The 18,407-nt window shown below is 37.5% G+C and overlaps 1 protein-coding gene across 1 annotated transcript in view; it reads left to right on the top strand.

The window, feature by feature from the left end:
- The window catches only part of cpne8 (copine VIII), an 85,406-nt gene extending 70,964 nt beyond the window's left edge, over window positions 1-14,442 (top strand). The window contains exons 18-20 of the mRNA XM_079603013.1: window positions 4,019-4,076; window positions 8,933-9,006; window positions 12,461-14,442. Of these exons, the coding sequence (XP_079459139.1) occupies window positions 4,019-4,076; window positions 8,933-9,006; window positions 12,461-12,664 (336 nt within the window). The 3' untranslated portion in view covers window positions 12,665-14,442. The remainder of the gene's footprint in view (window positions 1-4,018; window positions 4,077-8,932; window positions 9,007-12,460) is intronic.
- Window positions 14,443-18,407: the final 3,965 nt, after the last annotated feature.

The raw sequence follows: 18,407 nt of genomic DNA, 5'->3' as shown, positions 1-18,407 counted from the left end.
GTTTGTTGAGTTGGACTTTGAGTTAGTTTTGCTCTCCTCCCAGTTCAGTTTTATTTGTCACACTTGTTTCCAGTTCATTATCTCGTTCAGTCCCTCGTGTTTGCTTGTGTATGTGGACAGTTTTCAGTTGTCCATTGTCCATTATTGTCAATGTATGCTTTTTTTTCTGTTCATGTTCTGAGATACATGAGCATTTGGTTATTTTGATTTTGTTATTAATATAGACTTCTGCACATAGATCCTGCTTTTAGTTTCATCCCTTGCCTTGACCACGCTCTGACAGTTGCCATAAATCAACAAATCCATGAATGTATCATAAAGACCCTTCAGAATTGAAATCTTTGTCCAAATTTAATTTTATGTTTGTAACTTAGTTATGATCTTAAAATGTCAACCCTGTTTCCACGATTTTGTAATAGACTACTGGTAATTGTTTTTAAAAAGGAGCTTGTAGTTTTAAGATCGACGGAAAATGAAAAGTTGCGATTTTCCAAGCCTGTATGGCTAGGAACTACTCTCATTCCGGCGTAAGAATCAAGGAGCTGTGCGGCCGTACCATGGGTGCAGCAGCGTAATGATATGACGAAGCACTTGCCGTCAACAAACCAACGTGACAACCTGCTTGCACAGGGAGCGTGCCTTGTAGCATGGAGACATTTGTGAGAGACGATTTAGATGACATTTACTTTGGTGCTGATCCCAAACCGTATTTGTGGTTAACCATGGCTAATCGCACAGGAAACCTAATTTGCCGCCTAAAAACTACACAAACTTAGTCCCGGTCATGTTGGAAGTTACCGAGTTGGGGACTATTTTCAGGTGCTTCGCCATATCATTACGCTGCTGCACCCATGGTACGGCCGCACAGCTCCTGGATTCTTACGCCGGAATGAGAGTAGTTCCTCGCCATATAGGCTTGGAAAATCTCAACTTTTCATTTTCCGTCGATCTTAGTACACGGTTTAACTACAGAAGAGTCAAGTTTTAAATAGGAAAAATATTGAAACTCGTTGGTCATTTTGAAAGAAATGCTACTGGACTCATCAGAATCAATGATCTATGCTAAGCTATGCTAAAACTGGTACCGTCAGACCCGGAGTTCGGCTGAATGGATTCGAAAACGGTAAAACTCAACTGTTTAACTCTGGGGGAGTTGTAAAATGAGCCTATTTCCAAAAAAAGTGGAGTATCCCTTTAACATTTAATTTTTTTTTTCTATAGGTTAGCTGATTGCCTTAATAGTCCATAGATATCGGCGTCAGTTAAAAGGGTGGTTGATTATGATTTCACTTTTCTAACTTATGTTAGTGTGTAATGTTGCTGTTTGATCATAAACAACATTTGCAAAGTTACAACGCTCAAAGTTCAAAGCAAAGGGAGATATTTTATTTTATAGAAATTGCTTTTTAAGGACTACAACAAACGGCTGGTAGGAACTACACGACGTTCCTCCCGGGTTAGTGACATCACAAACCCAAAATGTACATAAACCCCGCCCCCGGGAACGCGATTTATAGATTATCATGACAGAATATGCTAATCAATCTAACCTAATCTAGTTGTCACTTCTTCTTGAGTCTCTCCATCAGTAGCTATGTTTCCATCCACACGTTTTTATCCGAATTAAGTGATGTCGAATGAAAGATGCCTTTGAAAATTCGATTGAATTTCATGAATATCGACTCAAATGAAATACGTTCGGTCTCATCGGATTTTATCTTGATCGATATACGGCTTATGCGATAAACGCTGATGGAAACGTTATTTGCCGAATAAATAATGAACAGCATTTTGTCTAGCAAAACTTTGTTCGCAAATGTTGGCTTGAATGTTATGCGATTCAGTGCGAAAATGAACGGAAACCCCTTAAAATGTCTCAAATCAATTCGATATACCAATTTGATTGCAAAACAGCGTGTGACGTCATTACGCACAGGTTTTTATTCGCATTAAAGCCGTTGGATGGAAACACACTTTCACCAGCTTTATTCGCGTTTGTTTTTTTACCGAGCTTCAGATAATTCGATTGACAAGTGGATGGAAACTTAGCTATTGTCTGAATCCGGTTTGAACATAAAAGGCTAAAAGTTGTAGAAATTTTCAGTGCTTGTCTGCGTGAGGTAATCGAAGCTGCTAAGGACAAGAGCTCTTGAAGCTCCGCCCCCTGTGACGGGAGCAGCAGCTCATTTGCATTTAAAGGGACAGACACAAAAACTGTGTGTTTTTGCTCACCCTCAAAAAGTGACAATTTTAACATGCTATAAAAATATCTGTGGGGTATTTTGAGCTAAAACTTCACATACACACTCTGGGGACATCAGGAACTTATTTTATATCTTGTGAAAAGGGCATTACCACCCCTTTAGTCCTGTTTTGTCGTGATGTTCGACACCAAGCCTATAAACTGTACAATTGTCAGCCCTGTTACTGTCTACCCTGTTTCCTTTCTGAAGGAACATAAATATGTCCCCAGCATATACGGTACGATGCAATTTATTAATACTTAAACACATTACAGTATATGCCTGATATCATTTTTTTAAATGTACAAAAAATGTAAATAGAAAACTGGAAATAGCACAAAATGATCCTTAATAAAAAAAAAGTCCAAGTTTGTTTACTTTGTTAACAACAGGCCTAACCGTTCATCATTCTAATCACTACAAGAGATTATTGGATGAAGAATGAGACTATCATTGCACTGCATAAAACAGAAGAATTTACGCCCACTTACGAAAGTTGTTGATTCCTCTTTGTGGATACTATTACAATAAGTATACATAATTAGAAAAATGCCTTAAATTGAATCCATTTGTCTTTCCTTCAAAACCCGTCGGCCGAGACACTGAAATGTGATCTTGTACAGACTGTGATGGGCAGAGACTCTTTGAACAGTGGCAAGAGTCGTTCATAATGTGTCAGTGTGCAGACGAGCAAAGAACATTACATGAGCTTTATGAATGTGCCTCATATTTCCATAATTACATCCCACTGGCTGCCACCCCATGGCACTTTCCTCAAATATGGTATAAAGTAAGGCTCAAACTTTAAATAAGCATAAAAGTTCAATCAAATGTATAAGATATAACAAATATACTTCAGAATATGTAACAGGGTTGCAAGTAACAGTTACATATTTGTTTATTTTCAACGAAAATTGATCCATCATTTAGAAGGGGACTACATCTTTGTATTATTATTGATAATATAAAACATTAATGGTCTTTTTTTTTCTTCTTAAAATAACTTGGTAACAGGGTTGAATAGTAGATTTTGACAAGTACATTCAACAAATAATGTGTGTTAAAATTGAGAAAATTGAATAAGATTAGTTGTCCTACTGGTATGCTAGATGACCGGTCCAAAACATGACCCTTCCTGTTTGTCACAAAGGTCACAAATTTTTTTTTTTTAATATAATCATATTTGAATCATATGGTAACAGGGTTGAACATAAAATGTAGGACAAGTTAGGGATAATGTATAGCGAGGCTTATTACATGGCTAACTACCAAATAAATCAATAATTTGACACAAAATATTGATTTAAAAAGGAGTTTATTGATTTAAAAACTTATAGTGAGGCTTATTACATGGCTAACTACCAAATAAATCAATAATTTGACACAATATATTGATTTAAAAAGGAGTTTATTGATTTAAAAACGATTGTATTGCTTCCGTTAAAGAACACCGTGACCATGGCAACGCACTTGTTTTTCATGGCAACGGTGTGTTATCCTTAGCAGCGGAAATAACAGACCGAAATAACATGTAATAAAGCTAAATATTACATTTTTGATCATTAAAATGAGTTATAATAAAAAAAAAATGATAGTCATTTAAAGTGTTTAAAATTAGCCATTGCTTTAAAGAAACAGTTTGCTCTCAGAGGATAGATCTGAATACAACATTGTAATGCTATGACTACAAGTCTGTTTTGAGCATGTTTCATTATGCAAATGTTGAGTGTATTCTTGGGGGTCTTGTTTTAATGAACTCTTTCCTTCTGTTCAAGGCCTCCAGTCTTCCCATGTCAATTATAATCGTTGGAGTCGGGCCGGCCGAATTTGACGGTAAGATGAGAGAGATGTGTGTGTCTTTGAGGATGTGTGAAGATGTGATATGATCTCAGTCCAGTCCATCAGAGACCAGATCAGATCAAAAGAGAAACCGGTTTCACACATGTTCCAGTGAGACCAATCAGACATTTTCCAAAACGTCATTAGTAGTGTATGAACTATAAAAGCTTTGATTTTTCCATTGGCTTATCAGTTCTTTCCCTAACTAACCCAGCACCTCTCCTTTCATCTGGTAAATGTGTGATCCGGTTACTTTTGGTTAAACTTTTCTCTCTGCCTATTGTGGATTTGAATCATTCCATATTATTTGTATTGTAATAGCGCAATTCAATACGAATAATTTGCACTCACTGATATTGTTGTTTGTGTGTCATGACCACTCGAAAATGTACGAACATCCCTTTTAAATACCGCCACCTTGTTGTGGACAATAACATTTTGGTATGTTCCCCAATATGCATTGTAACGAGGTTCGTTGTGGGAAGAAGGAGGCGGGAACCGACGAACATTCAAAGACTTAATCGTAAAATAAAACAAATACAAAATGTAAGTATAAGCCAGCAGCCCCTCGCGGACGAAAACAGAAACAACATTTTACAGAAACAGACTAATTTAAATTTATTTTGAAATTGCTTTATGACTGTACAATTATTTAAAAGCAGGCGAGTGATAAAAGGTAAAAGTACACTATGTAACTTTTGGCGCTCTAGCGGTTAATAAACAAAACTGCACGCGTCTTGAGGAAGAACATTGTAGCCGGAGCTCCTTCTCTCTGTGTCTGTTTATAGACAGCAGGGGTGGCAACCGATGGCACACTGAGGGTTAATCGCTGGCACGCGAGCAAAACTTTCATTCAGATCAAGTACCTCGAACCTGCATACAGATCTACATTTTGAGGAAATCATTCATCACTAGCCGCGTTTCCATTACAGATTTGCGCAAAACTTTTGCTATTTTTTTCTAAATATCGATACAAAACTATTGCGAAATGACGGCATTTCCATTAACCGATGTTATGCGATTAAAACGTAATTTTTTTTTCTCGCGATAAGTCATTAAAAAAATCATGACAACGGACGTTGGTAGGTTTATATATCACAGCCACCGCACTGGCCATTATTATTATTAACGGAAGGAGACGTGTGTGTGTGTGTTATCCAATCATTAATGGCAAGGAAAGACTCTTATACTGTGAGCGGCACGTTTGAGGAGTTTCTGGGGGTTTCTCCCTCAGTTCTGCTTCGAGGTCTTGATTGTGGCGTTTCTTTGACGTTTCCAGGACTTCCTGTAATTATTTAGTCTTTTATTAATTTAATAAACAACTGTCTCGTATTCTGTCCGAACACATCGCGTCATCTACGTCATGTGATCTGTAAATGCGCAAAAACTGTTTCCATTGCAGTTTTGCGAAATATTTCTTTTTCGAATTGCCTGAATAACCACCTCATTCGACTTCACCTCAATCACCTCAAAACTTTTTTGCGATAAATGGGAGTTTTTGCTAAATTGACTTGTTTCCATTGAGCGTATTTTCAATTCGCAATTTGCGCAATTTGAAGGGTAATAGAAACGCGGCTACAGTAACACAGGTTGTTATATTAAGGTAGGAGTTATACTATTAAAGTGTTAGAACTAGAGCGTGCAGGTCTGACAAACCATTGGTGCGACGCATTGGTGCGACCCATTGGAAATCACGTGCAAGTTACTGACTGACAGCTTACAGCTTGTTCTGCTGTACATAGTCAATCCAATACATTTCTGAGATATTCTGCATAGAGTCCTTATTAAACATTCCACAAACATCAAAATGACTGATGCATCGTGGAAACCATGTTCATGTGTACCTGGTCACTTCATACGTTTTCTCTGATCGGATAGCAAGAATCCAATCATGAAAAGACCGAAAGAGAAATTTGTTTCGCATTCCAGATAAAACTGGACAGATTGCACCTGGTTGTTGAAGCCGCAAATGTAAATTTTACTCCTAAAATGGTAAAAACTAAACACGGAAGAGCGTTTTATAACGGCTCCCGGTACCCAGATATGACAGCAGAGAAGTAGCTGAACATCTCTTCAGCAAGCCGACGTGCTTTGATTTTGATCTTGCTTTCTTTGACGTGAACGCTGTTAAATTTGCATATAGTGCAGGAATTAAAGATTAGATTTATATTCGTTTTGCAGAGACAGTTACATTGCCCAGTGTAAATGGAACAGTTTTAACAAAACGGATAGCCTATCTGATCATTTAAAACGCATGAATGACCAGGTGGAAACAGACCCATTGGAAATCTGTTATTCAAAGTCTAATTTAAAACTGAAAACAATCAAACTAAAGGATTTTGACAAAAGTAAAACATTTTATGAAAAATTGCTCCAGAAATAGGCCTATTTAAGGTTCTGCACTATTTCTATGTTAGCCATTATGAATATTTAAAACGTGTATGTGTATATTGGGGTGGGGTTATGGCACAGTGATAAACTCAGAAACTTAAAAATGGCACTTCATGACAAAAAGGTTGCCGACTCCTGGCATACAGTATATGACGAGTCACGAGTACTGAAGTCTAAAATGTTCTGATTATAAACTCTTATTATAGACTTACTGTAGTGATTCAGGATAAGACAAAAGATGGTTTCATGATGTATTTGCGCATTATAAACATTTCGTGAATTTTGAACAAAAAAAGGTTACATCGTGTACCTTTAAATGGATAGTTCACCCAAATCATTTACTCTCCCTCAAGCCATCCTAGGTGTGTATGACTGTCTTCTTTCAGCCAAACACAATTGGAGTTATATTATAATATCATTGCTCTTCCAAGCTTTAAATGGCAGTGAATGGTACCTTTTTTGAAGCCCAAAAAAGCACATCCATCCATCATAAAAGTAATCCACACAACTCCAGGGAGTCGTAAAGGCCTTCTGAAGCGAAGCCATGCGTTTTTGTAAGAAAAATATCCATATTTATAACTTTATAAACTAGAATCACTGGCTTCCTATAACGGCCTTACGCGTGTCTATTTCCAGCAGAAGAGTGACCTCTGACCCGACTTTTTGGGGCTTCAAAATATATCCACTCCCATTATAAAGCTTGGAAGAGCCGGGATATTAAAAAATAACTTTGATTGTGTTTGGCTGAAAGAAGAATAGACCTAGGATGGCTTGAGGGCGAGTAAATTATAGGAGAATTTAAATTTGTGAGTGAACTAATCCTTTAATTTGCCATCCGCACCTTTTTTTAATATCTCTGACTATTTTTTTTATGCTCAATTAAATCACTGACTGATCCACCCTCATTTGCATAGGAGGCATATTTGCACTTATATTATGGAAGTAAAATAATGCCAAATGTTTTTGAAATAAAAAAGCCTGTTGAATTGCACTACTTGAGAAAAATATGCATTGCCTTAACCATGCTTGCATTTTAATCCATTGTATTTTTAGGGCTTGCATTTTTATGAGCTGAAATTCAACATGGTTGTATATTTAAGCTGTGAATATTTCAATTCAAAACATTTCAAACACATTTTCATTAATAAAAAGTCAATAATCCATATTCATATTTCACTTCCAAAATATTCAAACTGTTTAAAAATACAACCTATAATATTCCACAGGCAAATTTCGGTCCATTTTATTTTGCTTTATAAATTCGCTTCGACAAATTCAGTGGTTCAAATTCGACAGTAAATTCAACATTGACATCCAATTTCAGCCCATAAAAATGCAATCCCTAAAAATACAATGCATTATAAAATGCAAGCATGGTTAATGCAATGCATCTTTTTTTCAAGTAGGCTTTTTTATTTCAAAAACATTTGGCATTATTTTACTTCCATATATATGAACAGATTTAAACACTTGAACATTTAAAAAAGTTTGTTTAATTAATATTTTCTCATGCTAAAGTGGCGCAACTTTTTAGTGCACTTGCCCCTTATCTTTTGCAGTTCTTAAAAAAACAAAAAAAAAACAACGTTTCCAAACACAGTCATAATTTTGTATGTTCTTTTCCTCTCTGACCTTTACAATGAAATAGTCTATTTTTGCTACTGTACCTTTAAGACTTCTATATGTAAATGATTTTATGAACCTGGTGTATCGATAGTTTTGCTGTTAAATTTGAATCAAAGTTCAGTACTGGGGTAGAAGTTTTTCAGTCTGAAAGTTAGGGTTCCTACACACTAAACAAAGCCCTAATGACACTTTATTCAAGTGGAGACGCAGTGAATGAACAGTTTCTCTGCTTTTGGTCACATGACAGTGTTAAGGCCATTGCACACTGAGTGCGAAATTCGCATCCGAAATTTCCGCACGTTAAAAAATAAATACGACCTCACGTTATGTCAATCACGCTTGCACACTGCCTCCGAAACTTTCGTCCGTCATAAAAGAAATCGATACGGGTTCGATTTTCTGCGTTTTTCGCATCCGTAACAAGCTGTTTGAATGGTGTTTTGACAATTCAGAGCCACCGAATCACGAATACGAAAAAAAACGCATACGAAAATTTCGGACTCAGTGTGCAATGGCCTTTACTCTCACAAACCCTTCATTCGTCCCCTGAGTTCGTCCTCACCATCCCCAGTGAAATCACAGGATTAGTGCTGTTCAAAAACATCCAGATTTCCGTTAAACAGTGCCTTTACGTCAAAACTAAAAACCTTGGCTCACAATGTGTATAATGTTTGATAATTAGTTAATGGAGATAAACCCTCATTTATATGCAGCTCCCGGTGTTCTCGTTGAACTCGCATGAAATCCGATGATAGCACTCTTCAATGTAACAGCCTGAGCCGAGTGGAAGCACCATGATTGTTTTTCCTGTGGCATTTTCTTCCATTTGACAGAGATGATTGAACTAGATGGAGATGAGGTCAGGATATCATCCAGGGGTCGCTTTGCAGAGAGAGACATTGTGCAGGTGAGGTTTCCAGACGAGAATCTCATGTATCTTTGGACCAAAATAGTGAAGCAGCATTCCAGGTGTGTTTGTCCTAACATCTACAGCGTTTGAAGCAGATGACCACTGACAGTATTTTTGACTCATCTGTTTGTGTGGCGTCATATTTTTTTGAAGGGTATAACCATCATCCGTAAACATTACATGTATTAGCATGCGACTGCTGTGAGGTTAACCCGGTTTCTTTTTACTTGAAGTTGCATTCACAACCAATTCTATTGCCATACTGTGATGTATTCTTGCAATATGAGATGATAAAATGTGTGGGACTTGACTTTATTCATTGGTGGATAGCAAATGGTCCTTACATTGTAAACCGAATGGATTCAAAGATAAAAGAGCTTGGTGACATCAACTGTCAAGAAAAGTTGTTTAACCCGCATGTGGTCTTCGGGTCATTTTGACCCGGAGAAGATTTTCTTTTTCCCGTAAATACTAGTTAATGTTATCGCATTGTACTGAAACTTAGTGACTTTGTTCGCAAAGGGTATAACTACTTCTCAAATGTTTTTTGACAATTTTCTTACTTTTTTAGGGGGGGGGGGGACTAGACTAGACTAGTAGACTAGTGTGATCAACACTGCCATTTTTTTCATATTTTATTTAATATTTCCAAAATTATTCAAAAATATTCAAAAATAATGCTTTTTTTTTACTAAACAAATGAGATGCCTACTCTCAGATAAATGAGGCCCACGATTAATCAGATGCAAATAGAAATATAAAACCAGTCTTAAATGAAAGAGAACAAGTTGACAAAAAGATTGAATCCAAGATTGGGTGAAAATATGGTATAATGTATAATAATAATAATTTATAAGCTATTTTTTATAGGCCGGTCATTTTGACCCGGGAAGAACACAGGTGTTACAGGGTTTTGAACACCACATGAGGGTCAAGAAGCAAAACCAGAACATTTTGATGATTTTTTTATTATTATTATTATTATTTGGAATGTGTGCTCATGAATTATGCACAATGAAAATGTGTATTTGAGATCTGCTGATCTTACATCACTTGAAAAACTAAAGGGAAGTACATTTTATTTCGCATTTAAGGTAAAGATGATGACATCAGATAAATTATACGGTTAAGCAAAGATTTTAGCAAGAGGATCCGGCCAGTCCTGTTCTCTTTATTGTAAGTCAGATGAGTCAGATTACTGAGATAGTTCATCTATTACTCACATAGTATTGTTCTAATGCTAAAATAAATAAATGCTAACTCCTGCTCGTCCATATTACAACATTGAATAGCGACCAGCATCAAGCTTTAAAAAAGAAGCCAGAGTATCACAGAATGTCGCATTTTTCTTAGTCTTGATTTCTCACAACTTGTGTGTTTTTTTCTGGGTCGTTGGGAGTGAACCGCGGCGCTAATGGAGTCTCCTGAACGCAGTCGAGCACAGAAGACCAACGGCCAAGGGCAGGATTTTCGTTAAATAATACATCAATTTTGGTTTGTTTTTCACTAAACCCTCTCGTATGACCCCAGAACACTTGGATTGTGAGACACGCGTCACACGGGATCATTGTCTGATACGTCTGTGTCTTTTTTGTTTGATGCTGGTCGTTATTCACTGCCATTATATGGATGAACAAGTGGGACATTTTTTTTTACAGATTTTTTAGAACACCAGGGTGAGTAAATGATGAATTAATTATCAATTTAGGGTGAACTTTCCCTTTGAGACATAAATTAGACTATTTTTGCATAATTCTGACTTTATTGCAAAATTGGAGTAAAAAAATATTATTATTTTTTTAAATTTATTTAGGCAATTACTGGACAATATCTTTTTGATATGAGGTAATATTACACCACAATAAAAGGGTAACAAACATTTCTGCTTTTAAATGCGTACTGCCCTTGTGAAAAAGAAGTACACTTTTGCATACATTTAAAGAGAGAAATTATATACTTTAAAATAATTTACTTTGTGTTAAAACTAAATGTAATGTTTTTGGACACTTAACTGCATGTTAATTGCAATTAGATGAAAATGTATTATAGTTTACATTTATATTAATTGCAGTTAGCTGAACTTTAGAGCGCTTTATGATCCAGTTAATAGGACATAAGAACATTGTTATGTGTCATAATTACACCTCTTCTGTTGTCTTTAAAACATTGTTAACGTGTACTGGTTAAAGCATTTGAGGTAAAATACGATATACTTTAACACACTACGGTTAAAATTGTGCTTTAGACTTACACACTTTAAAATAACTTTACTTTAGACTTTAAAAAAGTCCTTAAGTGACACTTAAAGGATTAGTTCACTTTCAAATAAAAACATCCTGATAATTTACTCACCGCAATGTCATCCACGATGTCCATGTCTTTCTTTCTTCAGTCGAAAATAAATGAAGCTTTTTGAGGAAAACATTCCAGGATTTTTCTCCATATTTGAAGGTTCAAATGTCCGTCTCAATGCAGCTTCAAAGTCTTGACACGATCCCAGCCGAGAAATTAGGGTCTTATAGCGAAACGATCGGTCATTTTCACACACACACACACGCACAAAAATCAATTATATACTTTTTAACCATAAATGCCCATCGTGTACCATCTCTGAGATGCGCCACGTATTAAGTCATCACGTTGGAAAATGACCGATCGTTTCTCTGGAAAACAGTAGTCGAAAAAAATAGTTTCACTCTTATTTCTCGACTGGGATCGTGTCGAACATTTGAAGCTGCATTGAGACGGACATATGAACCACCTTTGAACATTGGGATATTTGGTTGCCATTGAAGTCCATTAAATGAAGAAAAATCCTGGAATGTTTTCCTCAAAAACCTTAATTTCTTTTCGACTGAAGAAAGAAAGAAAGACATGGACATCCTGGATGACATCGGGGTGAGTAAATTATCAGGATTTTTTTATTTGAAAGTGAACCAATCCTTTAAGCAGTTTTTATATAATTAATATATTATCCGCAAGTTTTTAGTATACTACAATTGCATATTAAATACAATTATGCAAACTTTCTTACGTTGGTGTTCACATTAGATGCATTTTAAGCTTAGTTCTGTCAGGACCACTATCGTCAAATACGATTGACAATTAGCATACAGTTTGGATTGGCGGTATGGTTCCGTTCTGCGCATCTATGCAGCCTAGCTTGGATAAGAGCAGCAATGACCCCCCTTAGGGTAAACACAACAGAACCAACATGAATGTATGCAAATATATTTAATTCAAGATTTTAAAGTACAACATAATTCGAGAATTTATTCTGATTCAAGGGGAATGCTAAATCCTGACTGGACAGGAGGAGCTGGGGAGGGAGGAGGGTAATTCGCTCTTGAGAACGCGATATATGATTTTTACAAACTAGAGGATGTCAACATGATTTTCTGTAGTTATCAACAGCATATTCCTCCTAAATCTCAGTCTGATCTCTCCTCAGTTTGTTCCTTTCCGAGACTACATTGATCGCAGAGGGAATCACATTCTCAGCATGGCCCGTCTGGCCAAGGACGTTCTTGCGGAAATCCCAGACCAGTTCCTCCAGTACACGAGGAGCAGAGGCATCAAACCTCAGCACTCGTCCCACTCCAGCTCGTCCAAACCCCCGTCGACACTCGCGCACCCGCTGCAGACGCAGATCTGAGTGATCGCACAAACATACGGTTCACTGTCACTCTCAGGATCACACACGGCCTGTCTGAGTGAAACGCTGCTCTTGCACACGCTGTCTCTCGGTGTGTAGGGTGACGTTAGGGACCTTTACGCCCGGCACTGTCCTCTGCCGGGCGCACTGAGGTTTCAGAAGGTGTTTTAGACTGTTTTAAAGTATCGAGTGGCCTCTTCTGTCAGTCAAACATCAGATATGACTCCACAGTCTCTGTCTCACATATTATCTCCGGTTCTCGTGTCTGACAAACTTCAACAGACGTTTACAATTGTACCGTTTTTTTACAAAAGGACGTTTTTTTGTACCTCATGAAAACTCTGAGCTGCTTAACAATGGAATTTACTCATTTTATTACATGACGTTGTAAATAGAGCGAGTGTGATTTTAGAAAAGGCATGAATCCACCCTTGGTACAAAACTGAGAGAAACTTTCACCCAGTTGTGCGAGGCCTTGGTTTTCATTTTATTGTACAGTATTCGCTTTAAATTATTTTACTATTCCGGTATTCCGTATTCTTGGTCATTTGACTGCCTCAAACTGTAAAGAATTTGTGCTTATCTTTCACGGCACAAGCACAGCACAGAGATTTAACAGGAAAAGCCTTACTCTACGTTAAAGGAACCGTTCAGCCAAAATGAAAATTGTGTCATTATTTACTCAGCCCCAAGTCATTCCAAACATGTAAGATTCGGATTTATTAAATATTACACATTTTAATAGTGATCTTAATTTCTACATTTGATTAAATGCTGTGTGACACTAATGTCAGTCATCGAGCAATTCCACCAAATGTAGTTTATTGTCATGGAAAGAGAAATATTTAACTGAGAAGGTTAGTTTATGGTTATACAATAACGAAAATAAGCATTCAAAAATATTCTGTGCAAGTTTTCATTAGGTTATCACAAAATATTTCCCTGCAACAAGGAACATTAGTTTACCTAAAATGAATGAATGAATGAATGAATGAATGAATGAATGAATGAATGAATGAACGAATGAACGAACGAATGAACGAACGAACGAACGAACGAACGAACAAACATTTTATGTTTTTGGGTACATTCCTACAGTTTAGTGAGTTTTATATCCCCAACTTATTTCCCCAATCATGTTTTCTAAATTAAGGTTACATATATATTTCTAAGTTAGTAATTTGGAGTATTAGTTTGTTCATTTACTTATTCTCTTTGACTTTTTATTGTGATACTTGTTTTTTTTTTTTTTTTTTTTTAAACCGTTAAATTAGTTTATGTCCCTAAATCTCCAGTCCACCCTGTTACATTGGTTCTACTTGCTCTTTAAAATATTATTTAGTGTGCCCTGAATCACATGACTTGCTAGAAGTGACATAATTTCCTTGTAGGATCTCCAATAACAAAGTAAGAATCAGTCATAAACTTTTCGCTCTTTTCCTCATTTTAAAAGACTTATCTAATAGCGTAAAACATAACATGTCCACCCTGTTGTGCCAATTTATACTAGACTTGAAATTATATATTCAAAATCTTCCTAAATGTAAATCTTCTGCTAGCATGTTGTTCTGTCCTAGCTAAAAATGGGCTTTATTAGCTTAAAACATCCACCATATTATGGTCCATCCTGTTAAATATTACACATATAACTGGAGGGACAGATTTCATAGAATTTAAAAAATTGAAATATTTGTTCGGAATTAGGTTATACTGGCCTGAGCTTGACCAGTGTGTTTGTTATGATAGATAGACAGACATTTTCTCCCTCTGACAAGACTAAAAAAAAAAAAAAAAAAAAACCTGGTCACCCCAAAATCCACAAAACTGTAGGAATGACCCTTTTATTAGGTTGTCCTGTTTTTGGAGCTTAACAGCTCTGGTCCCCACTTCCTTCACTTGTGTGGAAAAGAACAGCATTAACATTGTACTAAATGTCTATTTTTCCACCAACAAAAGAATATCAAATGTGTTTGGCATTATATGAGACTGAGTAAATGTCTAAATTTTCAGTTTTGGTCGAACTATTCCTGTAAAGACAGAACTGTAGCTACTCTCAATATCTGTATCCAAGCACAAACATGCAAGCACAGCCTCATACAGAAGTAGCATATGCTTTGTTTGCATGCATTAGTCGTAATTGCATGCAGTTTTGAAGCACACACTGTTATACTGGGTTCAAAACAATGAGATTTGTTCATTGGGTCATTCTACAATTGTGGCGGCAGATGCTTTTGCTTTTGGACAACAAAATGTCAATCTGCAATATACACTGTTCCTATAGAAAACCATTTTAGAAAATTATTGATTTTTTTATTTATTAAAATTTAACTCTAACATCTTTGGAAATAGAAATAGAGAAATACCAGATTATTTTACATTTTAAATTGTTGAAGGGTTTTACTGTCATGCTGATCAAATTTATTTTTGATTTACTGATAGAGTAATAATATCAATGCTTGTATTATTAATATAATTAATCATGAAATGTCAGTGGCATTACTGTCAATAATTTTAATGGTTCCCATTAACTTTAAAATTAGTGTAAACCTTTTTTTAAATAGAATAAATATTTAATATCAACCTGAAATAATTCAAAGTAAGAATGCATTCCATGTTTAAAGGTGGTATAAGTAAGAACTTTCATCTATTAATCGCTTTTTTATTGTTAACAGCTTATAAGGAAACTTTAAAAAACGTCTCTGCTAACACATGTAACCATGGTTCCCTGAGAAGGGGAACGAGACACTGCGTCCTCTAGAGGACACTATGGGGAACACCTCCAGCATGACCGGTGTCTGAAGCATGTTTAAACATGACAATATCATTGGACGTGACAGTCTGTGACGTCACTACCGATGTGATCGTGAGTATAAAAGGGCACCTATATTAGACGTTATCAACGTCTATGTCAAAAGGAGACAGGCATGCGTTCACCTTCTCAGAGAACCATGGTTACATGCTTAACCTTAGACGTTCCCTTTCGAATGGGACCTCGCACTGCATCCTCTAGAGCATTGTTTCTCAACACTGCTCCAACACTGCACATTTTATTTGTCTCCCTAATCAAACACACCTGATTAAACTCATCAGCTCATTAGAACAAACTCCAGGGCAAAATGTGCAGTGTTGGTCCTCCAGGACCAGGTTTGAGAAACACTGCTCTAGAGGACACTATGCCCACATCGCAATGCTGAGGGAATAACTTCCTGATTGGCTGTGACAAGCAACACTCAATGGACTAGAGTCAGATTCCCTCAGATACTCAGGTCCACAGAACTGTCAGTGACACTATTCCCTACGGCCAGCACCTAAGCTCCAAGCCTAAGCTCAAAGATCTTGTAATGCCAACCTTTATGCAAGACTTTAAGGGAATACTGGCACAGGGAAACAATGGTTCCCTCGCCTGTCGCTCACAACCTAAGGGAGCTGTCTTACTTAAAGGACCCGCTATCAGGGGGAGACAGCTTCAACCTTAGTATTGACTCATAAAGGGGCCGCCTGCTTAGAGACCCAACCTCTGGGGAGGCAACCGCAGCTTTATGAAATATAAGGGAGCTGCCTACTTGTTGAACCTTCAATTACTGTAGGGGGAGGCACCAACTTTATAGGGGGATCAAACCCTCAAGCGTTTTAGTAGCAAAATGCTCAACCCTGTCTGACCTAGAGTCAGCATCTCGTAAGGCCAGTACTCCTGAAGGTTGCTCAACCAATAAGAAGAGATGCAAAGCTCAGGCACAGAAGTGGCTCAGAGATGGGTTCTCAGGGGAGCTGAGGACTCAGCAGAACGATGATTTTGATCCCCAATTTTGACTAGGCTAGACCCAGGGACAATAGACCCTAATAAAGAAACCCTTTAAGGGAAGAGTTAACTACGCTCACTAGAGGAAACTAGTAAACGGCTGTAAAGTGTTAGCCATGCTATAGTCTCCATATAGAGATATAGTCCATATATAGTCTGCCTGAACTGGAACAGAGTGTGGAGGACCCAAGGTATCCCAGTAACAGGGAGGGTTCACTCTACGATAACCCCTGCAGTCTGGGGATCATCTTGAGCTCTCTTGTGGGAGCAGAGGACCTACTTACAGACCCCGAAGGGGAAGCCCATGTTCAACCACATTATCGATCTCCAGCTTACACAAGGGAGCTGCCTGCTTAATAACCTATTATAGGGGAGGCAGGTACGACCTTTTTTAGGTACGATTCTGCATCTTAGGGTAAACTGCCTGTTGAAGAACCTTTAATAAGGAGGCAGTTTCATCTAGATAAATGAAGGAGCCTCCTACTTTGGGGACCCCAATTCTGGGTGAGGTAGCCATGACTTCAGGAAGCCACGACTCAACCACAAGGGATCTGCCTGCTTATAAGATCCCAATCAGGGGGAGGCAGCTGCAACCCTGAAACTTCAGCATATCACACATAAAGGAGCCACTAACAAAATCTTAAAGGAGACGGTTGCCTCTAGGTTAACACAAGGGAGACTGTGAGTCCTCGAAAGCTGTGAAAAGACCCTGCTTAGACCCCATAATGGGGAAGGTGCAACTCGTTCTACCAGACTCGAGGAGGGCTTCCGGAAGCTTAAGCAATTTTGGGGAATCCCACACCTTGGAAGGAAGGGAGCTTCCTTTTTACTGAACCCAACACTATGGGGAGGAGGCTACCACCTTGTTGGTATTAAGGTTCTTCCTACTTAAAAAAGAACTCCTCAGGGGTGAGGATACTCCATTAAATACCCGTGAAGGAACTACCTAATTAATGGAACCTAAGTGGTATATTGCAATGAATCGTGAAGGGGCCGGCTGCTTATAGGGACCCAACCTCTGGGGAGGCAGCTGCAACTTCACGAGACATAAGGGAGCTGCCTACTTAAGGAACCCACCATTAGGGGGAGGCAGAGAGCCTCTCTTCTGTTCACTGACGTAAAAAAAATTTTTTTACTTCTAAGCGAAGAGCGAAAAAGAGCTTCGCCATGTGTGTATGGGGGCCTTGATTCACGTTCAATCTCTTGTATGTTACGTTTGCATGAGTGTGAGCTGGCAATGAGATCACAATTCTAGAATGACCCAATTAAATGGCAGAAAATTATCTTCAAAATATCACATGGATCATCGTGAGAGAAACATGTATATAAAAATGTTCAGTTCTCAACCAAACAATGTTCAGTAACACCTGGTCAAACTGTCTTTAAAGAAAACAGAAAGCTACTTACAGCACTTAGCGTGACTCTCGTGATCAAGAGTTCAGATGTGCTCCTTCTACTCCATACGCTTCATATTTCAGGAAGAAAATACACTAACCAGCCTTTACCCCAGCAACCCCAGGAAAAAATAACTCAAACACAGGCACAGAGCTCCGACTTCATTTATTTAACATGACAGTAAGTCAACTTCAAACTCACACCCACTCACACTGCATCTATGCTGTGTTATCTATATAAATCATGCAGAAAACATGCATCAAATTTTAACTGTGTATGGGAATGTTTTTCCATTTGGTTAGGATTCAGGCATTGTAACCGCACTCTTCCACATTTATGCTCAATCTCAATTTAAAAATGTAACCACTTCTGTAGATTATTTGTACATTGACCATGTCTTACTGACTGACGTTATAATTTAAGCTTGATAGTCATGAATGAGAAATTTACTAATTAGCTAAATGACTTGATATGAACAATAGAACAACTTCTTGTCCATTTCTTGGTTTTAAAAAGAATCCTATCTTTGACTGCATGGCTAATGAATTG

The sequence above is a fragment of the Phoxinus phoxinus genome (assembly GCF_949152265.1).
Source record: "Phoxinus phoxinus genome assembly, chromosome: 25".
Classification (NCBI taxonomy): Eukaryota; Metazoa; Chordata; class Actinopteri; order Cypriniformes; family Leuciscidae; genus Phoxinus; species Phoxinus phoxinus.
The sequence above is the reverse complement of the archived record's forward strand: the minus strand, read 5'-3'. Positions and strand labels throughout refer to the sequence as shown.